General features: G+C 48.4%; 1 protein-coding gene across 4 annotated transcripts in view; it reads left to right on the top strand.

Annotated features, from left to right (window-relative positions):
• The window catches only part of ETS1 (ETS proto-oncogene 1, transcription factor), a 122,251-nt gene that overhangs the window by 41,492 nt on the left and 55,239 nt on the right, over positions 1 to 25,520 (top strand). Inside the window, exon 1 of one of the 4 annotated variants that reach the window (XM_048827423.2) lies at positions 7,222 to 7,776. The exons of 2 other annotated variants lie outside the window; for them this stretch is intronic. In XM_048827423.2, coding sequence (XP_048683380.1) covers positions 7,623 to 7,776 — 154 coding nt within the window. In that variant the 5' untranslated portion in view covers positions 7,222 to 7,622. Of the gene's footprint in view, positions 1 to 7,221; positions 7,777 to 25,520 lie in introns of those variants that run through there. One more of the 4 variants, XM_048827425.2, reaches the window with a different exon arrangement.

The raw sequence follows: 25,520 nt of genomic DNA, 5'->3' as shown, positions 1-25,520 counted from the left end.
GCTACTCAAGGTGAAACCAAAGCCAAGAGTCATCTTCCAAAGATTCCGTTTCAGTCCACTCCAGGGGACCAAAGTTGTTGCCCCCTAATGGCTGTGTGAAGATCTGTGTGAACTGAAGTGGTGGCCGGTGCATAGCTGGAGGCGTTTCACAGCCCATACCAGGACGGCACCTTTGTGAGCCATCTCGGCTGAGAAGCTAGTGAGTGGATGAATAGTGGAGGCTGTTTGTCAGAGACAGTTCCCCCAGATGGGTGACTGGGCAACAAAATGGCCGATTAAATTCAATGTTGATAAATGCAAAGTAATGCACATGGGAAAACGTAATCCCAACTAGGTATATAAAATGATGAGGTCTAAATTAGCTGTTACCACTCAAGAAAAAAGAAAAGGAGGACTTGTGGCACCTTAGAGACTAACCAATTTATTTGAGCATAAGCTTTCGTGAGCTACAGCTCACTTCATCGGATGCATACTGTGGAAAGTGTAGAAGATCTTTTTATATACACACAAAGCATGAAAAAATACCTCCTCCCACCCCACTCTCCTGCTGGTAATAGCTTATCTAAAGTGATCACTCTCCTTACAATGTGTATGATAATCAAGTTGGGCCATTTCCAGCACAAATCCAGGTTTTCTCACCCCCCCACCCCGATCTTGGAGTCATTGTGGATAGTTCTCTGAAAACATCCACTCAATGTGCAGCGGCAGTTAAAAAGCAAACAGAATGTTGGGAATTATCAAGAAAGGGATAGATAATAAGACAGAAAATTTATCATATTTATCATATATAAATCCATGGTATGCCCACATCTTTAATATTGCGCTCAGATGTGGTCACCTCATCTCAAAAAAGATATATTGGAATTCAGAAAAGGGCAACAGAAGTGATTAGGGGTATGGAACGGCTGCCATATGAGGAGAGATTAATAAGATTGGGACTTTTCAGCTTGGAAGAGAGACACTAAGGGGGGATATGATAGAGGGCTATAAAATCATGACTGGTGTGGAGAAAGTAAATAAGGAAGTGTTATTTACTCCTTCTCATAACACAAGAACTAGGGGTCATCAAATGAAATCAATAGGCAGCAGGTTTAAAACAAACAAAAGGAAGTATTTCTCCACACAACACACAGTCAGTCTGTGGAATTCCTTGCCAGAGGATGTTGTGAAGGCCAAGACTATAACAAAGTTTAAAAAAGAACTAGATAAATTCATGGAGGATAGATCCATCAATGGCTGTTAGCCAGGATGGGCAGGGAAGGTGTCCCTAGTCTCTGTTTCCCATAAGCTGGGAATGGGCGACAGGGGATGGATCACTTGATGCTGCCCTGCTCTGTTCATTCCCTCTGGGGCACCTGGCATTGGCTACTGTCGGAAGACAGGATACTGGGCTAGATGGACCTTTTCTCTGACCCAGTATGGCCATTCTTATGCTCTTAGATCTGCACTGAGGGGCAATTAGGGAAAGCTTGGGTGATAACTATCATCCAGATCTTGGTTCATTGGGGACCTCCGGAGCTCAAGTATATGAGTCTTTCCAGGCTTTTAAGATAAGATGCAAGTTGCTTACATCCTCTGCGAGTCACGGACCTGTAACACACAGCAATAGTAGGTCCTGGGAGTCATGGGCCAGAGCAGTTTGAGTGCTGGAGAAGTCCCCATTTATGTGCCATGTTAGCTGATATTGGGGACCAAACTAGGGACCTCAAAACATAAGTCTCTACAGTTCAAGCTGTGGGCCCTGTCACAGACTGCGGTTCCCTGGGGATCAGGAGGAACACACAGCACATGCTGACTAATGGGTTAGACTTACCCTGCTGCTTCCTGTCTGTAAAGAAAAGACTTGGGTCACCAGGCTGCCAATCCAGCCCCATTTACCAGCATAGACCAACCATCTCTAATGCTTCCCAGCTATTACGGTGAGTGGAAGAATTTCTCATATCATTTTAAATTCCAGGAAAGGTATCTCCCTGAGGAACATGCCCAGCAGCCACTTACTTTTCCCTCTCATCGCCTTTCACCAGCTCCACACCCAGCAGCCTCCTCCCTTGCTTTTTTCCTTTCTTGGGGAGGTGACCGCTGTGCTTTCCCTCAGTGACCCTCTTGCAATAAATCCTTTCACGTCTCTGTTTCCCCTTGGAATCACGTGCCATTTGTTCCCTTTGCTCCTGATTTTTGTCTGATGCCCTCTGGATATCGTTTACTTGACAGGTCATCAAACCGAGGCCCTGGCCACTTGCAGCCATTAAGAAAATCTCATTGCAATTTTGGGCCGAGCTTCAATTTGGCTAATTATGTTCTGCTATAAATATCCCCCCGTGGTTTTAATTGGCTAGGGTATTCTTAATTTCCTGTCCTTAACTGCTGCATGGTGGTGTTGTGTGCTGTTAAAACAGCTGCTGCGTTTCACCCCAGACTTGACTGCATCTCAGTGGTTGAGGGGAGGGAGTGGAAGTGATTCCTTTATGCAGTCAGTAGGACATCAGTTTGAGAATGTCCTCTCTCCTCGGCAATAAGAGAGGGAAATTTTGGAGGAGGGGAGATGAGTGGGACATTACAGCTGCATAAAATCTGGAAGTTCTCAGAATGGCTATTTTCAGACTGCAGTTTGGCTCTGCCAAATTGAAAGGGCCAGAACCAGAAAGACATGCTGGGAAGAGCAGTATTGTTAACCCCAAGTCACGAATGAGGCCCCAATCTGTGACACCTTTCACTAACACTAAATTCCTTTACTGTTGTTATTATGTAAAACAAACAAAACGAAACAAAGGCCTCACTGGGAACAAGGGGACTTTATTGTCTGCCCTTTCTTTGTTCCAAAGGACTGAGAAGCAACTGGGTTCCACTGTAGAAGGAGGGCAAATGGTTATCTCTGAACAACAGCAGAATCTTTTTAACTTATCAGTGAGAAGAGGGCCGTTCTCAACATCTCAGCTGCGAGATCATGTCCTCCTCTGTAGGAGAGAAGCTTAATGGTGATGAACATTCAGTAATGAGAGAGCATGGAAAGAAAGGGGGAATCTTGAATGTTCAAGAGGAAAGATTTTTCTAATGTTTGCAAACAGGAATTGCTCTGGCAAGCGCTGAGGCTAACTTGAATGCAAATGGGAGGACTTGAATGCAAATGGTCACATCCCAGCTGAAGAAACTACTCAGTGGACTTTTTCCATGCCTTCCCAGCCCTTGAGTGTCTCAGCTGGAGTTCAGAGTCAGGGCTTTCATGTCTCAAGCTCTGAAATGAGTCCAAATTAAGGCAGCAATGAGGCTGTTGTTGCTAGTCTGAAAGAGAGAGGCTGGACTACTAGGAATTCTCTAGCTGCAGCCTCCCAGATGTTCCCCTCTCTCCTGATCTTGTGGGTTCTCCTACCAATACCGTCTCCAGCCTCTGGTTTTCCAGAATTTGTGGTTGGATTTTAGTGCCTCCTTTTTCATCCCTGGAGCAGTGAAGTGAAACAGAAGGTTGGAGGAGCAAGAAGCTACTACAATCATGTTGGGACCTCATCTCGTTTGTTTGGCTGGGCCAGAACGTAGTGGGGAGTCCAAGAATCTGTGCGTATACCGAAATATACTTCCTAAGAAAAACCTCTTTATTGCATTTGACCAGAAGGGAAGATGCTCGCTTCAGGTGCTCGGGATCCCAGCCAGTCCATGGAATTTTATCACTTGAAGTAGGATTATTGCCCCATGGGACTAGGGCTTGACTACGGGAGATGAGGGCTTTGGCCCCTCTGGCAGAGTTTTTTAATTCTCCTGCCTGTCATTACAGCACTCTGCATATCCCACTGGCTGACCCTTCCACGCTCCCTCCTAGGTACGTTCTCATGGATGATGTTGACAGCCCATCCCCATCAGCCAACCACTGGGGCAAGACTCTGAGCATGTCTCATCTTGTAGCATGTGTCATCTTGTTTCATTCTGAGGATTGTGGTTTGCTGCAGGAGGCTGGGGCTCAATGTGAAGAGCCTGGATTATCGAACGCCTCTGAATGGTTGGGTCATTTTAATACTGTGGGGACCACAGGTGCATTTTGATGGCTTCATCATTACAGCCAAAAATCTGCAGCCAGCTATGTAATCGGTCTTCCCCTCCCACAGCGTGCCATTCCCCATAGCAAATTACAGCATGCATGTATATATGCTCACACATGCATAGTCCTTGAGGTTACAGCATTCCTGGGAAACATAGGAAGGGAAAGATTATCGGCCTGTGTAAATTGCATCATGTTTCCCTTCCCAAGCCTGCGCTGGAACAAGTCCGACAGAAGGGCAGCTGTTTCTTTTGCATCAGCTTTTGATTTTGAACTGGAAAGGTTCTGCTCTAACCTCGTCCTTTCTTTGTTACTCATCTCCACTTTTGTCTCTCTCCCTGTTTCCCAGTCATACCAGGAGAAGAGCAAAACTAAAATAAAAATCTGTGAAGAGAGCAAAAGGGAAATACAAGCCCTCAGCACAGCATCTCATTAACAAAGGAACAGGGTGAAATAAGAACCGTGTACTGCTATTGATCATGCTTTTTCAGATTCAGATTTCCAGTTTTATTGCTGCATTAGATACCAAAGAAGAATGCTTATCACTTGTGCACAGCTTTTCATGGGCAGGTCTCAAAGCACTTTTGAAAAGTGGGTAGGAATTAGTATCCCTGTGGGGAAACTGAGGCAGTGACTGACCTTTTCTGAGCTCATGCAGTGGATCAGTGGCTGACCTGGGAATAGAATCCAGGAGCCTGGTTCTCATTTTGCTAGAGTTCCATGGCTAGAGTAGGGTAAAGGGGATTTAGGTGCCTAAAGACGGGCGCTTAGTAAGATTTTTTTGAAAAGCAGTGAAGTGGATTACGTGCCTAACGCTGGATCTGCAAAGGGACTTGGGCATGGCGATGCTAAGCCATAGTTCGGATGTGGTAGGTGTGCCGTGGTATCGGCCCCCTCGGCATGCCTAGTATGAGAATCCTGCCAAGGCTTCGGTGTGAAGTAGGGTGCCAAATAGCTCAGTAGTGTCCGAACACAGGCAGTTTTGCCCATGCCCACAGGCAGAAGCTTAGGTGCCTACAGGACTTTACCAGCAGAAGCTTCAGAGCAATGGGAATTTAGGCACCTATGGGTTTGGGCCACAGCTGAGTGGAGGTTTTGAGTGGTGCCTAAATCTTTTTGTGGTTCTAGCCTTTAAGTTTAATTTAATGTCAGTGGGAGTCAGGAGCCTAACTTGTTTCAGCACTCTGTGCCTGTCTGCTTCTTTAGGCACCTAAATAGATGGAAGATTTGGGGATTAGTGAGAATCAAGCCCCATGGCTCCTGACTCCTTGTTATTCAACCCCACTGCCTCCTAAGCCACATGGCTCTTTCCTCTAGAAATGTGCTCTAGGTCAATGGTAAAACTACCACTAGGGACAACTAGAAATAGCCCTGAGCGACAACGTTTGTATCTGCATCTAGACATAGGTAAGCTTTGGCGATGAGGCGAGTCTATTCAGATTCTTATACCTGTTAGGAATCGGGATTTTGGTTCATCCCTTCCTAGATAATAGAGCTAGCCATGCAATTTGGATCCAAACTGCCTCCTGTTTCTGTGGTGTTCAGATCTGGAATGGAGAATTCAGCCCATCTCTGAGTAAAAGGATCCAGTCTCTCTCAGCATATAACAGAGACTGTTAGCTTTTGAGAGTGAGAACCACAACGGCAGGTTGCTAAGGACATTTGTTTTGGTCTTTTTTACACTTATACCGGTAAATTGACATCTCTGAGTCATAAGCTCCTTTCTTGCTCTGCCGTTTGTGGTCTGAAGTTTTTGCTACCTATAAAACATACTGTATTTTATGTGAAAACCAAGATTCTTCTCTTCAGTTAAGTTCACGACACAGTGGTATGATATTGATCTCACATCTTTATAGCACCTTTCAAGCCCCTTTACAAACCAGTTGTGCAAACTAGAGCTGTACTAAATAACTTCCAACCATTCCAGGCATTCATGCCCACACATGCGTGTGTGCACACACACTTTCTCTCTCTCTTCCTGCCTTTCTCTCCCCTCCCCATGCACACACAAACAAACCCCAGAATGCACATACATTTCCCCCTCCCCCGCACACACACAATCCCATCAGCATGCATGCACTTCCTTGAGCATACATGCCACACAGATACCCAATGAATGCAGCCACTTCTGGTGTGGCGTGCATCAGGCTGCATAACTGTGCACAGCAACTCTTGACAGTTCAGGTGAGGGAGTGAACAGTACCAGGAGGAAAGCAGATGTCTTGGATTCGACAAGAATTCGACATCTTGGATAATCAAAAGTGTCTCCATGGGGTAGCTTGCCATGACAAGTTGTGTTTTCTCATTGAGTCCTAGTCGAAGATTCCTAGTGCTGGTTTTTTAATGAATACATGTCTTTTTGTTCAGTTTTTAGCTGTGAACAGATGCTCTAGGTGACAGAAAGCTCTATGAAGGCATGTAGCTATGCAGTTATCTCCTAGCTGGGCCTGAGCCATAGCCCACTGAAGTCAATGGAGAGTCTCTTCATTGACTTCAATGGGCTTTGGCTCAAACAGCGCTGTGTATAGCTGAGTCCAAACTGTGGTATCATCCTGCCGTAGTCTTATTTGCTTATTTTTATCCATCCCGCCTAGAAAAGTCCTATAGGATTTCATGGAGCGTGATAGGGATAGGATGGCTTAATTGCTCTACAGAATGGCGCTCGTTCTCTATTCAATTCTTTCTAGGTTTTCAGAGTAAATTCTGTAGCATTTTAGTGGGGAGCAGCCCAATTAAATTCGATAGGACATTTTCCTGGGACCTTCCCCTCCAACCCCACCCTCGAGAAGGCGCCTGGAACTTTCTCTCCAGCCAGCTCCTAGATGGGACTTGTTTTCCCTCCAGCAATAGGTGGATAGGGCATGGGACCTTCTCCCCACTCACCTTAATGGGACAGGCATGGGGACTTTCCCTCTCCACACACCCTATCTATGGGGCATGGGACTTTACTGGAATATGGGGCCTTCCCCCCCCCCCCAGCCGGACCCTCTAGTTGGGCAGGGAACTCCCCTTTCCTCCATCGGCTGGGTGGGGCAGGGTCCCTCTCCATTGTGGAGGGGCTGGTGCGCCCTGCCCTCTGCAAGGCGCCCGGAACCGTGCGCGCCTCTCTGGGCTTTGGAGGCCGGCTGGGCGGAGGAAGCCGGGTCCCTCCCCCGGCCGCTGTCACCGAAGCTGAGCCCGGCCCATCTCCCTCCCCTTCCCTGCAGCCCGGAGCTCCTCACCCCAACCGCTTCCCGCTGGGCTAGGGGTGAGGGGCGGGGAGGGGGGGGCGACTCAGCTGCGGCGGCTGTGAGAAGATCCGCCCTAGAAGAATAAGAGCGAGGGAGTGCGGAAGGCAGCGAAAGGAGAGATACCGACCCCGTCGGGCCGAGGAGGAGGAGAAGGGCCAGGCTGAGCGTGGGACCGGGGAAGGAGGGAGGGGAGGAGAGACGCTCCCCCTTCTTCTCCAAGCGCCCAACTTTGCGCCAGGCAGGCAGGGGCGCACAGCACCCTTCCCAGTAGGGGGGCCCGGGAATCCAGGCACCAACCTCTCCTCCCCCTACCCCCTGGACAGTGACTATTTCCAAATAAATCCGAGGGAAGCCGGGAGCGAACCATGAAGGCGGCGGTGGACTTGAAACCCACCCTGACCATCATCAAAACTGAGAAGGTGGATGTGGATTTCTTCCCTTCCCCGGGTAAGCTTGCCGGCGGCTGCCTCCCACCCCCACCGGAGCTAGGAGCGGGGGTGTCTGTGGCGAGGGAGGGGGGTAAGTTTCACGGCTGGATCCTTGCTCTTGGAGGCGGGGTGGGGTGTGGTGGGTTAATATATTGTATCTGGTCTGTGCGCTCTGATCCTGGCTCTGGTTAGTACTTTTCAGGGCTGCAGCCTTAGGTCTGTGATCTTGGCTTTTTTTTTGGGGGGGGGGGGGTCCGGGGTTAATTTCACTCCTGGAGCCTTTGATCGCTGATTCGGGATCTCTGGTGCTTGGGATTCATTTCACTGCTGGATCTGTGCCGGGAGATGTCTCGCCTGCACTGTGGGACCACTGGGCCTGGGAAGGCGATCCCAGGGGCATGTTGTCGCGGCAGTCGGTCTCTAACTGAAGTTCATTGGGAGGGTTGGCTGCGGCTCTGTTGCATTGCGGCCCCTTAGGATCTGTTTGACCAGGTTCTAAGATTCTTGTCCCCTGGGATTCATGAGAATCTTTCCCCTCGGTGCAGTTTATTTTTGCAGCTGTTCTTTTAGGAGGTGGGAGATGGGGGTAAAATATTTGCCTTGCGAGTTTTGCAAAATGTGTGGGCTGAAATTGTAACCACCCCTCCACTTCCCCCCTCCCCCCCAACTTTTATTGTAACGGGATTTGCTGCAGGCGACCTCTTCCCTTTCCCCTCCCTCCCTCGTAACTCCCTGTATACAAGAATCCAGAAACGCATTTAGGGAAGATGGGGATAAAGCAACATGCTCTGATCTCGGATCAGTTGTAAGACTGTTTTATTGCCGACACGAATGCTTCTCTCACGTGGTTCTCCCTTCTCTAGATGGTTTGTTCTACTTAGCGAGGGACAACTGACTAAGGAGAGATTTGGAGAAGGGGAAGAAGCTTTGATGACTTTTAGACAGAGAAACCACCTCTCTCCCTCATTCAAATATTCGAGCGGTTGTATTACTGAGGCAGCTCTTAGTGCCTCACACAAGATCCTGGAAATATCTTGTGCCCACCAAACCCCGAGCCTAGCATGTGGGCCCATCAGCAGACCTGTTAAACATTTAAACCAGCGAGCATTGCTGCGGCTGTTGCTTCTCTCTCTTTCCCTGGAGAATGTGTGTGTTGGGAGGGGAGCTGATGTTATCTTGAGAGGGTGTTTCAGTAACATGTTGCTCTGTGTTTATTGTTACCCGCTATAAGCTGAGCTACTGCTTTCTGTGGTTAACACTAATAGTTCAGTCTCTGCCATAATAAGGGCTGCTGTTCTCAGTCTAACCTCATTTAACTTGCCTGTCTGTCCCCCAACGCTCAAGTAACTTCCATTTCAGCTTTTGCTGGGGGAGAGTGTAGGTCTTCAATCATGAAAGGGCCTGTGGCAAAAACTTTTCCATCTAGGTCCAAGAGGGGGGTAAGCTCAGCCCCATAGCTCCTCTCCATTGCTAGAGTAGTGGCAAGATCTCCCGTTGACTTAAATTGGCGTCTCTGGCTTTTGTAGGGTACCAGTGTAATGAATAAATAAACCAGTCGGAGAGTTCTGCATTTCTTGGTCAATTATTGAGTTTCTAGGAAATCCAGTCTGGGCTCTGTTCCTGCCAGTTGACGTGCTTTCAGACTGCATGTGGGAAATGAAGTGACAGCTGACAGTAGAAATACAAGGGGCCAGCAATGGATTAGTGGTTAGCATACCAACTCGTAGTTTATCTCTGCATCAGATCAGCTTGTCTGGAGATAGCTACCGTAAATCAATACATGTTTAGGTTGCACAACGTCACATGTAAGTGCAGGCATCCATGTATATGCAGCCTGATTATTCAAAGGCAACTTCAGTGGAAATTTGCAGATGCTCAGCACCTCTGGCAATCAGACCAGTGATGTTTATGGCCCTGTAATGTTGTGACACTGGGTACAAATCTCAAAAGCACCTAAGTCCCATTTTCAGAAGTAATTTAGGCACTTAAGGGTCTAAGTTTAATTGAAAGCTCCTAATGGCCAGAGTTTTAAAGGTATTTAAGCATCGAAAGATGCAGATAAGCACCTAGTGGAATTTTCAGAAGTGGTGACGCAGGTTTGGCGCCTAATTTCTACTGATTTCGGTGGGACTTCGGCCCTCTTTTGAAAATCCCTATCTGCATCTTTAGGTGCCTAAAAACATTTAAAAGTCTGGCCCGGCGTCACCTTTGACGTTGTTAGCCATTTATGCCTACTTCTGCAAGCTCTGGTTAGGAGAATGTTAAACAAAAGATTATTCCCATGTTTAAGGAACAAGGTTACTTTGTCTGCAAGGTAAAGGCAGGGAGATATGATGAGCAGAAGTATCTGAATTTACTGGGGATATTTGTATGGAGGGACTGGGGGATTTATTTTGTCTCTCTACCCATACTAAGGTGTCTGTTTAAATTTTAACATCTCCTGGCACTAGCCAGTGACAGGCTTCTTTGCCATTTGCCCAATTCTGCTCTGCACCCATTCAATAGTTTTGGGATTGATGGAGTTCCATGCAGGTAAGGTGAGAGCAGAATTCTGCCCTGCTCAGGTTGTCTGGTGCTGTTCGGAAAGAGAACTTTTTTCCCATAGGTTCTATTAAGCTGAGTGGCTTTTCTGTACATTAACAAACCCATTAAAGTTTAAACCTGATTCTTCCTGTGCATTTGCGGACTGCAGGCATTTTTTTAACAGCTGACCCCAAGTACAAACTTCGGCCGAAAGAACACTAAAAAATTAGACTACTTCCTATTGCGTGTAGTTCCCGTTGCTTCTGTTTTGGTGGTTGTACTATTCCTGTGAGCCAAAGTCAGTGTTGTCAATTAGGCGGCTTAACCCTCCCCCTACCCCCCCATAACTTTTAAAAGAAAAGTTGAAACTTTCCTTCCTGTAGTTTAATGAATGTCAAGATCATGGGGTGGGGCTCGGGACTGCCGTCTCTGGAAGCTGATGGTGCTCTGTCCGATGAACCTTAGACTCCCTCCGAGGCTGCCAGCAAAGGTGACAGTGTTTTGGGATACGGATGCTTGCCTCACTAGGAATGGATGGAGACCAGCAACTCCTTTCCAATAGGACAACGAACACCGATAGTGTCAACTTTTGGTCACTGCTGAACAAGGTATCAGTCCCTGACCCATCTAGTCTTCCTTCCTGATGTTTTTGCCTTCTGTGAGTCACCCTGTTATCTGACGGCTTAATTGTATACAGTGAGAATTGCTGCAGTCTTAGTTTATTTCAGTGCATCAACAGTGTTGAATATGCCAGGTGCCTGATGCTCTTGTAAAACAATGAAGATGCATGGGCTGGGCTGATAGCCGGGTAAAGCTCTTCCCACCTCTCACTTCCTCTCTCCCTTCCCCTGGAATAAAATCTTGCTCCCCTGTTCAACCCACCTTCACTCAGGAAAGTTAGATGGGACGTGTAGCACACCCAGACGTTTTAAAAGTAATGTGGGTTGCCTTTGACCAAGGGGTGCAAAGTTGTATGAAACTTTCCAAAGTGAGATCCAGGCCTTGTTGCCAACGTGTGTGTGTGAGATGAGAAGTTGACTCAGATACCAGGGTGATGGGCATCTGTATAAGAACCTAGTTAGATAGGTAGATGTTGCATGTTAAGTGGGTTATCAGAGTAATAATTTAATACATGATTTGAATGTACAGTAGAGCCAGGTTAAATTCCAAATCCCTAACTAGCTTGCAGGGTGTACTTGGCAGGGCAAAGTTTGCCAGCCGTTGTATAAAAGGTGGGACACAGCTAACCAGTTTTTTTAAAAAAATAATATTGAAATTGGTAAACCCTGCCCTAGGTGCACCCCTCTACATGCAGCAGCTCTGCAAACGCTGACCTGGCCTCTGTGGTTAGAGTAAAAAAGCCACTTGGCAGCCCTGGCTGAAAGCTGGGGACGTGTATTGGAACTGGGAAGAGAGGAGTTCATTTCTCCCTAATGAACTCTGTGACTTGTTGCCCTTGGGGTTTTCCACAGGTGACCGAGCAGCAAGACAATAGAACATTAAAATGGGGAGAGATTGTGGCCTGATTCTCCTCCTGCTCTTCCCAGTTTGATGTGGGTGTTGTGCTGAGTGGACTTGCTCCTCATTTACACCAGAAGAAGAATCCATCTCTTTGTGGGCGGTGTAACAAAGACTGTGTGGGAGCGCTGTCATGACATTATTTCTCATGCATATTCCCGAGTCCTGTAACCTTGAGACTCATTATTTCCACTGGATCACGCAGGGGTGGCATCTTCATGATAGATTTTTATCTGGGAGAGCCCTTCACCTGGTTTATAGGGTAGGGATGAGATGGGCTCAGGTTCTTCAGCAAGATTACTGTTAGGAAAGGGGAAGTGGAACGCTTCTATGTGGTATCTAATCCAGTGCAACATGTGAGGGGGCTTTGATCATCAGCATTTGGACATGATGCATCAAGATGCATCAAGTGGCTTAACTCTTCACTGGCAGGGTCACTTCCTTCTGTTCTCCCCTCTTTAAAGGCAAAAGCAATCTAGTGACCTAGCCAAGTAATTCAGGGGCTTTCCAAATGAAGGAAATCCTCCCGTGAGCGCACATGTGCTATGCATGTCTACACTGCCTTCCCTAGCAGGATCTCAGGGTGCTTTGAAAGTATGAATGAATGGACCTTCACAACACCCCAGAGTTTAGTGTTCTGATCGCTATTTCCCAGGTGGGGAAACTGAGGCACAGCAAAGCGACAGTGATTTGGTGGTGCAGAGAGTCTGCGGCAGGGCTGTGAATAGAAACAGGGAGGTCTGGCCACCAGGCCTGTTGCCTACAAGACCATCTTTCATCCCTTGTAAAATGCAATGTTTACCCTGCTTCCTCTAGCAAGTGTAACAGGAACACCTTCACGCGCAGGGCCTGCTACGTGCACTCTGAGGCTAGGGCAGGTGAATAAGCGGGGCAGTCTCATTCAAGGGGAGCCATCTGACTGGCCTAAGGGAAGAACACTGGCATTGCTGTAGCTACTCAGAAGAAAGCTATTCCTGAATTGCTCTTTAGGCCTGCAGAACTTTTTTCCATCCACTTACCACTCCTGCAGAAATAAAAGGTGTGGAGGGAGGGAGGGGAAAAGATGGGGCTTGAGGGTCCAGATCATTGGCTATGATCAGGCAGTGCACCGTAGGGTCTTGGATGTACTCCAGAATCTTAAGCACTGGCTGCATTCCCTTCAATGCACATCGCAGCAGAATCTGGGAACTAAAGGTACCTGCTCCAGAACTGGGAGCATCCCTTGGGAGGAGGCAATTGCTCAGATAGATGAGCGGGTGGGTAGGTGGGAGGAAGGGAGGAGGGGCAATAACTTTAGGGGAAGGGAGCAGATTTTCTTGCCCCACAGGGTGCTAACAAAGTCAGACCTGGTTCCACATCATATACTCCTGTCATCCTTGGGCAGGGCTGTCCCATTGGGCTGCTCTCTGGATCCACAGCATCCTTTGTTTCCCTACTGATTTTAAGGGACTTTTTCTTTTTGGTCTTCTACCTCCTACTTACAACATCTTTCATCCCCATGCACTGTACTGATCACCAGTGCTCAAATGCAGCCACCAATAGGGATGAAGCACCGTCATGGTCTCTTTGCTTCTAGTTATTCTATGACAATTTCCTTATTATACCTTGGTATTATTATTTGTATTATAATAGTGCCTAAGGAGCCCAATTGAGACGAGGACCCCATTGTGCTAGGTGCTGTCCGCACACATAATGAGAGACTTGTCTTTGCCCTGAAGAACATGCACTATAAGCCAACAAAAGGTGGGCAAAGAAACAGTGGTGGTGACTTTTCTGAGGTCACACAGCAGAGGCAGGATTAGAACTTGGGTCTCCTGACAGATAGGCCAATGAACTACTCGCTATACAGCACTGCCAGAAATAAAAGGACCTGTGGATAATGGTATTTGCAAATGATCAGCAGGTGAAGGTATTCGCTCCAGAAGTGCATTGCAAATTGTCTCCTTATGGTACTGTGCGAATAAGTAGCAGCAGTGACATGTGGTGTCTTGACTCATTAGTAATAATTTAATATTACATATCTATCATGTAAGGTAGTTTGGGGTGGCAGTAGCTACCAGTGAAGTGCTTCACTATTGTATACAAGAGAGGCTCCGTAGCATCAGGTTTAGCTCTTACCTTACCATAATGTGGTCTTGGGACTGGAAACATGAGAGGACTTTGGCCTAGGTTTTTAAAGGTATTCAGGTACCTAAAGATGCAAATAGAGACAATTTTTAAAAGTGCCAAAGCAGGTTAGACGCCTGACTCCCATTGGATAGTTTGATTATGTTTTCTCTGTGTTGCAATTTATTTAACTGTAAAACATCTGTCTGCAAAGGAGAACGGCAGTCAAAAGGATTGTAATGTGGGAGACACTCGTGTGAAATGATGTTTGTACTTTATTTCTTGTCCTTCATTTAAATAGTTACCTAGAATAATAGGGCATATTTTGCTTTGGGGAAAACAGAACAATATTTCTGGTCCAGGGGAGCAAAACCAACCTTCCGTTCTTGCACTTGGCAATGCTTTATGTCAGAGAACTCAGATAAACCATGTAATATCTGTGCAATTACAATGTAATTATATGGAGCATCCTCCAATTTGCCATGCCATTTCCATGTGCTGTATGTAGATGGACAAACTTTATAAAATAAAGGACGAATAAAGTATCATTTTGGTCTGTTGCTTTTCAGCTCTCCACGGAGAGAGAGTGTTGCAGTCAAGTTTCAAGTTTCATGACAGGCATTGCACGCTGATAGCTGACTGCTGGCGGTTATACAGCAAAGTAGCTGGGGTTTGCATGTTCTCTGCCTGGAATAGGACAGGCTGATATTTACAAGGAAACCAGCTAAAAGAAATGTTTCTGTAAAAGACTAACTGTCACTCTGATCTGGCAGATCTGCTTTCCATCGTCAGGCTTGGTACAAACCAATACTCAAGTATAGCAAGACAACTATATTACATGAGAAAAGATGCTCACATGTGTAGTGCAGGCATCTGTAAACCACTTCTGTGTCTGTCTCACTGGTCCAAGAGAAAAACCCTCTTGCCTGAATTGGGGCAAATTTGTCACAGGATTGTAAGGATCCCAAATCCAAGGCAATGCATATTTTTAAAAGGTTCCCCACTGCATTGGCCAGCAGTTCACTCAGACTAGTTTATTCTACTTCAAATACCTTATCTAAGAAGATATAGTGTTATTATGGCAAGTGATTGCCCTCCTCCTGCCCATGGCAATTCAGTAGGGCAATTCAAAGTTAGCACTGTTGTTAAAATTGCCTGGATGAACTGCTGTGCTACAGGAGAGGATCAAAATCTCCATAGTTGTACCAGTTTGGCTGCTTGAAAGACAACTGTCCAACATTCCTTACACCTGGGAACAGAATCGCTTGCCACTGATATTCCAGAATTTTAGATGCCTTGGGATCCAGTCCTGCTTGCACTGATATCCGTGAACAGACTCCATTTATTTAGGCACCAGCCCTTACTCAGGGCAGTTAAGTTAAAATCCAGCCCCAAGGGCATGTTCCTAGGGATTGATATGGCCCCCATTGGCTCAGTATCTGAGCACCTCCCAGTCTGGAAGGGATTTATCTTCACAACACCCGTGTGAGGTAGGGCAGTGCTGTTCTTGCCCAGATCCTCAAAGGTATTTAGGTGCCTATCTCCCATTGAAATCTTTAATTCTAAATACCTTTAAAGAACTGGGCCTCAGCCTCTTTGTGCCTCAGTTTCCCAACTGTAAAATTGAACCTGAGTCTCCCGAGACCTCCATTAATGCACTAACCATTGGACCACCCTTCCTCCAGCTCTGTCTGCTTTACAAGTCAGAAGATAACTCCCCCACCAACCATCAAACTTTCAGCTCTGCAAGTGCTGCCTGGGATCTGAAAGCCAAGTTGTGGGTCCCATTTACCTTCACGGATACAGATCCAACAGCCAGAATTTCAGAGGATAGCTCTGCTGCTGGAGACAGAATGGCAGAGCCCCACTTTCCTCCGGCCGTTTCTGTCTTGCTCAGACAGCTACTCAGGGAGCAGGTGTGCGCTGAGTAAGAACATACCTCTTTTAAAACCAGCAGAGTTTCCTGACTCACACTCACATCACACTAATGGTGTCCTCCATTCTCAATAGGTTGGATGCTACTGAAGGGCTAAGGCAGAGCATGAGCAGCCTGGGTGTCAGTCTCAGGGTTGGTGGAAGAGGAACCTTTGGGGTTTTTTTTTCTTCACCACTTTGCCTGGATTTTTGTGTTTCTTTGTGCAGCCAGATGGGCAGAGGTCTGGTTTAAAGAAAAGATATTCTAGCTTATTGAGCTGCAGGGAGGTGGCTTAGGGGGCTAAGCATCTGGTTTGCTGAACCTCCCTATCTTGAAACTACAGGTGTGAGTTCTCCCAGAGGCATTCTAGCCTTTTATTGTTCTGAGCTAGCCAGTTGGAGTTCCAGGTGTACTGAGTCATCAGCAGGGTTTGAACCATGAACCTGTGGCATGGACCTGAACCACCTGAGCAAGTGAAAGAACTCCTTTAACCGCTAGTAGTAGTAGTAGTCTCTTATCCTCTGGTGGACCAGCCACTAGGGTGGCACCTATCCTATACTCATCTGGTGTGAACCGCATGGAGTTTACTATGTTTGGCTTTTTGTGGCAAGGCCTTAAAAGCTGAGCTCCTGCCTGCTCATCATCAGTATTACAGATCCCATGGTCCTTTTGCAAAGGGATCGACCCCACCATCCTTGGAGTGCATTTTCCATCCATCCCACTGCTGTCACAGTGTGCTCTGTGACATCTGTTTGCTTTCCCCCACCCCAGAAGTGGCTGCATTTCAGTCATGGTCCTTAACATCAGCCTCTTTTGGTGGGTGGGGGGAATGGGAGTCAAGTATTAGAGACTGGAACTGGGCATCCTGCCATGGGTTATTTTTCACTTCTGTTTCTGAGCGGGGTTGAGCCAAAAGAGGGGGAAGGAGGTTTGTCTCTTTTTACCCTGTCAGGTGGCAACCAGTGCCAGGTGGGCAAATTGCCTGACTTCCTCAGAGACAGATGCCCAGTCTGTGAATGACACACACCTCTGAAATTCTCTGCCCCTTGACTACGTGCACCAACTAACCCCAGCATCAGGGACAAGCCGCTCAAGGCAGCTTCTAGATCCAGGGCATTTAACGTAACGTCCATTGAAGTCAATGGCAAGATTCCCACTGATTTCAACGGCTGTTGAATTGGGCCCTTTGCCATCAGGTGCAATGAACATTTCTCTGGCTGCTTCCAGTCATTGTCTGGGCTGGCTCACAAGCAATTTCATTCCACGGCTGGAGCTCAGCCGTTCATCCACTCACCCTCAGTGTTTTCCCTTACGCCCCCCCGTCTGGTTCGCTGTTCTGCAGGGCTTACCTAAATCAAATCTTACATCCTTTAAGTGGCCGAGGGCCTGATCCTGTGCCCACTGAAGTCAACAGCCGTCCTACCTATTGATCAAGCTGTATTATTGTCAACAGCTTCCTTTCTGAGGCCCTGTGCTGCAGTGAGCTGTGTGCATGGCACCCGCGTGGAGCTGCTCTTGGATGCAAGGTGCTGCTCGCTCAGATCCAGCGACAGGACCAGGCCCTAGCTCTCCAGATTTGTAACATGAGGTATTTGAGCCTGGTGGGGCACAAGGCCAGATCCACAATTGGTGCAAATCAGCATAGCTCCATTGAAGTCAGTGGGACTACGTCGATTCCCCTACCACCTGGGATCTGGCTCTATATCTCAGCCCCTTTGTTCCTATTCCGTGACTAAGCTGCTCCCTGCCCTGTGGGATTCTTTTTTTTTTTTTTCCCTTGTGTCGTTTATAATCTTCCAAATAGATACAGAGAGAAATTTGTCTGCCGTGCTGGCCAAGAAGACTCCAGTTTTGCTGGCGTTGGGCCATGCTTACATCCACGCTCAAAATACTGCTGGCGAAACAATAAATATTTATTGATTCTTTAGCAAGAGCCTGCATTTTTCCCAGGTGCAGTGGGATTTTTGGGGGGCCGCTCAAGTTCTAATGAGGCTGAATTTCTGGTGCACCCGCCTGCCTTGCTGGATTTTTCTCGTATTTATTTTTGGCTCTGCTTATCACGAAACTGTGGTCCGACTCCGCTGTTTCCAACGATAATAGCGGTATGTTAATGTTGGCTACTAAGAGAGCCTTTACTGCTGCCCTGTGTGAGACGATGCATTCAGGATTGCCTAGCTGCTGTGTTTACACCTGTGTCTCAACTGGTGCAAATCCAAGCTGAGTTCATTCTAGTGCTTGCTGCTCGCTGTACTTGCAAATGGTGAGAATTCAGAGCCCAGCTCTGCAGACACTTAGACACCAAGTCATTTTACTCTAGTGAGTAACTGCTCCCCCAGCGGGAATACAAAGTTCACAGTCTGGCCCGGAGAGACGTAAAAAAATAAAATTGGCCACCGAGTTGGCTGTTGTTTAAACCACTGATGGGCCCCAAGTTCTTATCGAGATCCCACTCTCCCCAGATTTCAAGAGCATTTGGATCCGGGGTGGGGTGGGGAGGCAGATGTTTTGTTCTCAGCATTTGAATGTTGCGTTTTGCAGACAAGAACTGTACCTTAAAAGTTTGTACATGTAGGTGATGCTAAGTTATATGTGAATTCTGGTGGCTCTTAGCTCATTTAAAATATGGCTGCTTGGTATAATCAGGGCTTCAGAGCTTGGGGTCCAGGTAGATGTGCAGAAGTTTGGAGGTTTATTCCAAATGTACAGAAACCCCCAAACCCTCCGGCCTCCAAACAGCCTCTTTCCTCTACGTGTATCCCTACCTCCAGTATTCTCTTGGCATGGGGCAGGGTTATCTGCTCTGGCCTCTGTAGGTGAAAATGCTAGATCTCTGTTCCCCTTCTCTGATGTCTTCCCTCCTCGCCACTCCACTTCTCAGAAGGCCTTGAGGGTTTGCCCATCTTTCTCCCTGCTGAGGATGGAGGAGGTTTAGTATTTACCCCATTTTTGTCCTCTGTCCTATGTGTCCCCCATCTCCCGTGGTCTCAGCATTGGCCCTAGTTGACCCTGTGTAAAAGTGTCTCCTGGTGCTGTTCTGCCCTGGGGTTGAGCAGGGCTGGGGCAGTAGCTTGATTCCCCCCGCCCCTCAGTGTAGTGATAGTTTCATGGTTATTCCATTTCATCTGAGGATCTCCAGGCACCTTGCAAATTAGGCCTGAACACCTCTAAAACCTGTGAGACAGGCTCAACTTTACAGATAGAGAAACTGAGGCAGGGAAGCTAAGTGACTTGTCTGAAGCGGAGTCAGCAGCAGAGCCAGGATTAGAACCCAGGAATCCTGACTCTCAGTCCCCTGTTCCAACCACTAAATCGCTCCTGTAATACCTGCAGATGTAGAGCTCTTTATCACAGGACAGTCCGTGCTCTACGAATGTTACAAGAAGGAAAGATATGCATGCACTCGCAGGGGTGAATCAGTGTTTACTGGCTAGACACGCAGCTAATCTCGGATTGGTTCTTGGCCAGGGAGCTTGTATCTGTGCCCCATACAAGACTTAGTGTGTCTGTGGGGTGGAGTGCTGGTGTATACTCTCTCTTGGGATTTGAGCCTGCAACTCTCCCTACACACGGCAAAGGGAAGAGATTCCCAGATGGTAGACACTGACGGGGGTGGCTTGGAAATGTCACACCGGCACCCAAACTCTGCAAGGCGTTAGTGGATTGTTAAGGAATCAAATGCATTTTCGTATGTGGAGGGGCTTACATTGGCTCCATGTGGATTATGTATGTTGTAGCACTTTCCCAAAGGGTGATGGCACAGTTAGGAATTTGGGTTTGAATGAGAGAACCCAGATGCCGTGCCAAAAACCCAAAAGCCCCTCCCCCACCATCCCAGCTCCAATTCGTGTTTCAAATATTTGCACGGAGGACGTGTTTCCAAGGAGTCTGTCAGATGTACGTGGAATGTGCGTATCGACCTCGTCATGAGATGCCTGGGCGAGCCATGCACACCCTGTCCTGCTAATTTTAGCCTCTCGGTACCCTGCTGCCCCCACTTTTCTATCTGAGCATGAAAGAGTAAAGTGATGACAAACAAGTTAAAGTGTAAAGTGGGGTGACTGAACTAAGCTGAGACTTTGCATTCTGAAAGCCTACGCCTGCACTAAATTGCATTCAGTGGGAGTTTTGGTGTTAACTTCAGCACGTTTCAGTTCCGGCCCTTCTCTAGCACATCCTATCAAAGGGTCTCCAAGTGCTTGATTAACTTAGGTTCCATGAGACAAGGAATCAGTATTGCACTTTTATGGGGAAACTGAGCTACCTAGTCTCATCCAAGGTCACTGTGCAGGTCTGTAATAGAGCTGGGGACAGAACCCAGAGGTGCTGGTCTCCAACCACTGTGCTTAATCTCAAGACCCTCTTTCCACTCTCCTTCTCAGTCTGGTGCAGTTATATATACTGCCTTTGTCCATCCACAGGGTAGAAAATGGGCACAGAGGTGTAACATCAGAGCAAGGCAGCAGGGGTAGAGCTGCTCTTGAGTTGCATATTAAATTATTATTTTTAAATGTACCATCACCACCCATTTTTGCTTCTCTTGGTATTTTCCTTGACAGCTGAATTGAAACAACAGTATTAAAACCTCTCTAGCAGACTCCTTTGTAGTTACAAGGGAGGACAGGCTGCATTTGGCTGTTGGGACTGGCAATTTTGGCATCCATGAGAATTTTGGCATCAAGCATGCTAGTCAATATAATTAACAGTTAATTTTTGTATGCACCACTGCCCTCTATTGGCTGGAATCTGATTTGCTCAATTGTGTGTCATAGGCCCTACACTGCTTGCAATTAACAGAGCTTCTGCTGCAGACTGCACTGTCAGGGGCTGTGGATTTGAAGAAGGAGAAGCTGGATTCTACACCCCTTGGTGCCATGAAGGTGGGAGTGGCTAATGTACAGCACAGTGGCCGCTGGAAGCTCCTACGTGGTGATGGGTTTGGTACGATAAGCAGAGCTATTGAAAAATGCCTGCTTGACTCAGATGAATGGTTGATGGGAAAACGTGCTGTTTTGGTCAAAATTTTAGAAATGACACCCCCCCCCCGTATTTTTGGTTTTCGGTATCAAGGTTTCGTTTTCAAAAATTGAATGTTTTTATCCAAAACTGAAAATCATTAGCTTTCAGAACCCCCCGACTTTTTTGTTACTGTTTTTCCAAAGAAAAGGCAGAAAAATGTAATGAGAAATTTTGAAAGGAGGGAAAAAAAAATGAGTGTGAAAAAGAACGCACTTTCCAAACAACTCTAATGAGAACACTCAGCGCTTTGTCTCGAAAGCGTCAGATGGGCGTCAACTGCTGCGTTCTCAGAACAACTGTGTGAGATCAAATAGGAGAATTATTCATGGTTTCACCACAGAGGGCATTACTTCTGGAGGGTAGGAGCGAGGAGTCCTGGCTCCCAGACCTGTGCTTAGACCCTCAGTTCTCTCTTCTGGAGTAAAATACACCTCTCTTGTGGGCTTATTTCATCTATGAAGTTAGATGCAGAGGAATGAGCTGCTAGCGTCCCAGCGATACATCCTGTTCCTGGTACCTGGGTACCTCAGCATCGTAGTCCGGGTGTTCTGCAGTCATGCCAGGAAAGCTTCAGCTTCCTACATAAGCAGAGAGGTTTTGGAGCTGCCATGGTAGCTGTGGCCCAGCAGGGCTGTTAGTCACTGGTGCTATTTTCCATCCCTCTAAGGAGCTTCAGATTTGAAGCCTGCTCTAACTCTTTAAACATGAAAGGCCCGGGTCGTGTGTGAGTTTCGCCTTCGAGCTAGATGACTCTCCCTTGTTGTTCCCACTTTCAAGCAGCTAGACTCTGCATTATGGGGCCTGTATGGATCCTATAGAACGACCTTGCAGTCTGTCAGGCTGATCTAGCCACTGTGCAAATTGGTTACATTAACGTGCTTCAGAAGAGAGGGAGAAATGAGTGGGGACAGGGAGGTCCCATCACTCCCCAACTTCCTATCCTCCCGTTTCTGATCCATTCCCTGGATCCATCCATATTGGAGGGGGGCTGAGCCATTCTGCGTCTCCAGTCTGTAATCGAGGGCTGCTTCTTGCCTCTGAAGTCTGCTGGCTGCAAAGAGCAAACGCTGATTGAAAGCCAGAATCTGGCCTCGGGATATAAAAATACAGGGGGAAAATAAAGCAGGAGGGTGTGGAAGGGGGTGGGGAGGAGATAGTGTGTCTTTAAACAGCTGGGTGCGAGTGTGTGTAAATGTGCTCGCTAATCCAGTGACTAATTCAGTGTATTACAAAGCAGCAGCTAGCGTGCTGCCAAGTCAGGGCTGTATCCTCGTCTGACTGAGTGCGCAAGGCATGAGGAGTCATAACGCCATGCTTGCACTCGTTCCCCCTCTTTCATCTCATCCTGCGCTGATGTGGAATGCCCCCCACCACCACCAACCTGTCAATTTATTTACTCATCTGGAGGGCAGAGCCAGGCTGTCTCTTGAGTCAGCAGCGCCCGGCCAATGGGAGCTGCCAGAGCAAATTCCAGGGAAGAAACAATCTCATGACTTGTCTCGGAAAAGATTGTTCCAAAAAGATCCCCTTACGGTCACGGAGCTCTTTGTGCTCCTGCCTTCGTCAGAGCCCTTATGAGACTCACGATTTCCCAACCTCTGGGGTCCTGAGCCAAGCCAGGCTGTGGGAGCTGCTGGCTGCTTCTTGCTTGGCAAGATTGTGTACTCAGAGACCCAGGCGCTCGAGGGCCTGGAGCCGGGAGCCTGACCCAGGGTTCGGGGCCTGGAGCCCTGCCCAGAGTTTGAATTCGGGTTTTGCTTTTGGTCCTTCATCTTTTTTTGCCCTGTGGTTTTTAAACCTTTTCCTCACCCCGACACTGATTCACCTTTTAGATTCCTGTTTTCTCTAGCCCCAGGGAAGCCAGCACTCCCTCTCAGGGACTGGCTGTCTCTGAGCCCTGATCAGCTGGACTGGCCCAGCGAGGGCACTGTGTATTGTATTTATGTTTTCCCTGTCTCTTTCCTCTCTCCCCCTCTCTGCCACTGTCCCTTTCTGTTCAGTTTCACCCATTCTCCGGCTCTCTGCCTCGGCCCCCTCCCCAGCTTCTCAGTGGGTTGCCCCTCCCGTCTCGCCCCACTCTCTTTCCCCACAGTTGCTCCTGAGCAGAATGTCACCCCAACAACATCCCCTTTTGAGGCAAACTTTCAGCTGACTTCAGTGAGGGTAGGAGTTTGTTCATTTCAGGCTTAACTGAAGGGAAAGAAAGGAGACGTCTGCCATAGCAGGAAAAGCCTGGCATACTCTGTTTCCCCGAAAGCACGATCACGAGACCTGCAACGCACGGCCTTCCTTGACCCAGAGAGTCTTTTATTGACTTCAGTGGGTTTGGATCAGGCCCGTGACCCAGATCTTTGCCAGAAGTTTTGAGTTGCGCGGACTGGCTGAGAGGCAAGGTGGCTGCAATGTCTTTCCATGCATCAGTGTTGGTGAAGGGCGCTGTGCGGACAGCCCTGAGATTTGAAGTCCTTTCTCTTCTTGTGTAGTATTTGGAGCACTTAGGAGCCCAAGTCATGGCAAGGGACCCCATTGTGCTAGGTGCTGTACAAACCCAGAAAAAAAGAACAGCCCCCACCCCAAGGTGCTTACAAACCAAGTGTGAGACAAGGTACTGGAAGTGGCAGACGGGCAGCAGCGTCCACACACCAGCAGCCTCCCTGTCCTCTATCCACAGATTCAGCACAGGCGTGCAAGCTCCATGGCTCCACCTGCCATTGTGATCTGGAGGGAACTGCTGGCATCACCATGGCATCACCATGGCAGTGCTACCTTTTGTGATATGGACACATTCGTAGAGTTTAAGGTTAGCAGGGACCATTGTGATCATCAAATCTGACCTACGGCTCATTGCAGGCCAGAGAGCCTCCCCCACCTGTAATAGACCCTTAATCTATGGCTGAGTCACTGCTGTCCTCAAATCACGATTTCAAGACTTCAGGTTACAGAGACTCCAGCATCGATACTAGTTTAAAGCTGCAAGGGACCTGTGCCCCATGCTGCAGAGGAAGATGAAGCCCCCCAGGGTCTCTGACTGTCTGGCTGGGGGGAAAATTCCTTCCTGACCCCAAATATGATGATCAGTTAGACTCTGAGCATGTGGGCGAGACCCACCAGGCAGATACCTGGGAAAGAATTCCATGTAGTAACGCAGAGCCCTCCCCATCTAATGTCCTCTCATCGGCCGTTGGAGATATTCGATGCTAGCAGTCGCAGACCAGCTACACGCCGGAAGAAGCTGGACTGCGGCCCCTCAAATCCCCCCTCCCCAATCTCACATAAGCCATGAGATGGTGAGAACTTTCAGTTGCTATAGACCTGACGTCACATGATGAGCTAGAGGTGACAGGATCCATTGCCCGTGGCTGATCGCCTGAGCTATCCGAGCTGAACCTCACCATGGGCGCTTACAATCCGCTGAGGATTCCCCGAGTCCCTTTGGCAAGGACCTCCGGACCCCAAGTAGCCAAAGGACATGCCCCCCCCCCCCAAAAAAATGCCACTTGGCCAAAGCGGCCACAGTCAATCAGCCCTTTCACCGTCTGCTTCTGCCGGGGAAGGCTTGGGGCCAGACTGGCTGTAATTCTTTAACAGCTTGCAAATGCTGCGTGCTGCATCCTGAGTGTACCTCCAACTCTCCCCCTTTGCTTCGAGGCTCAGCCTGCCTGAGAGCCAATCCGAGGGCCCTCAGCCACTCTGATTTAATCCCACTACACCCCTCTCCCTCCCCCCCCCCCCGCTTTCCCAGCTGTCCATTGAGAGAGCGAGGAGGAGGCTGGGAAGTGACGTGATCCCCGCCCGGAGTCATTCATGGAACGGACCCTCATCCAGGCCTTTGGCTCTGCAGCTGGGACAAGCAAGGCTCTCAGGGCAGCCCTGTGGGAAGGAACATGTCTCTGGCTGCCTTCCACAGCTCACTCCCACCTCCTCCTCTTCCCTGTGTTTGCTTTGTCCCATCCCTGGCAGGAAATCAGGGCTAGCAAAGGCCTTTCATGGCCTATCTGGTGCATCCCTCTAGCCCAGGGGTCGACGTGGCCTTGTTTCCCCTTGGTGGGGTGGTCACAGCAGGTCAGCTCCCTGCAACTTGGCAGACCGGGTGCCTTGCCTGGTGGCTGCATCGTGTGGTCCTAAAGGACAAGACTGGAAGGACGATGGTGGTGCAGGCTCAGGAACCCTTTGTTGTGGCAGCTGTCTGACAAGTGCCTTCCGGGGACGAGAGGACTGGGGGGCGGGTGAGGGCCACCTCCCTGCCATTTGCACTTGGAAACTCGCCCCAGCGGCTCTCTGGGCCGTAGTCTCCCCACCTGTGTAAAAGTAACAGAGCAGGAAGGGAATAATACATCCTCTTGCAAGGGTGGTGGAGGCTGAATCCATAGTTTGGTAAAAGTACTTGGACACTACGGTACCTGCTCTGGGCCACTGGCTCGTGGTTGGAGGTACTTCTCTTGCCTCTGTTACTGAAGCACCTCGCCATGGTTAATGTACCTTCACAACCCGCCCGGGAGGCAAGGCAGCGTCCTATTCCCATTGTACTGATGGGGAACGATGCACAGAGAGGCGAAGTGCCTCACCCACAGTCTCACACGTCTGCTGCAGAGCAGGGACTTGGACGCCACTCTCCTAAATCCCAGGCTAGCACCCGAACCACTGGACCATCCTTAGCCCCCATTCTCTCTTTCCAGATTCACCTCTCAGCTAGACAGGATCCAACCAGGGACGCGCCACCCTCTCAGACTCCTCTTCACCAATACGGGGAGAGCAGG

The sequence above is a fragment of the Caretta caretta genome, chromosome 22, assembly GCF_965140235.1.
Source record: "Caretta caretta isolate rCarCar2 chromosome 22, rCarCar1.hap1, whole genome shotgun sequence".
Taxonomy (NCBI): domain Eukaryota; kingdom Metazoa; phylum Chordata; order Testudines; family Cheloniidae; genus Caretta; species Caretta caretta.
This window is presented reverse-complemented; position numbering and strand designations above follow the sequence as displayed.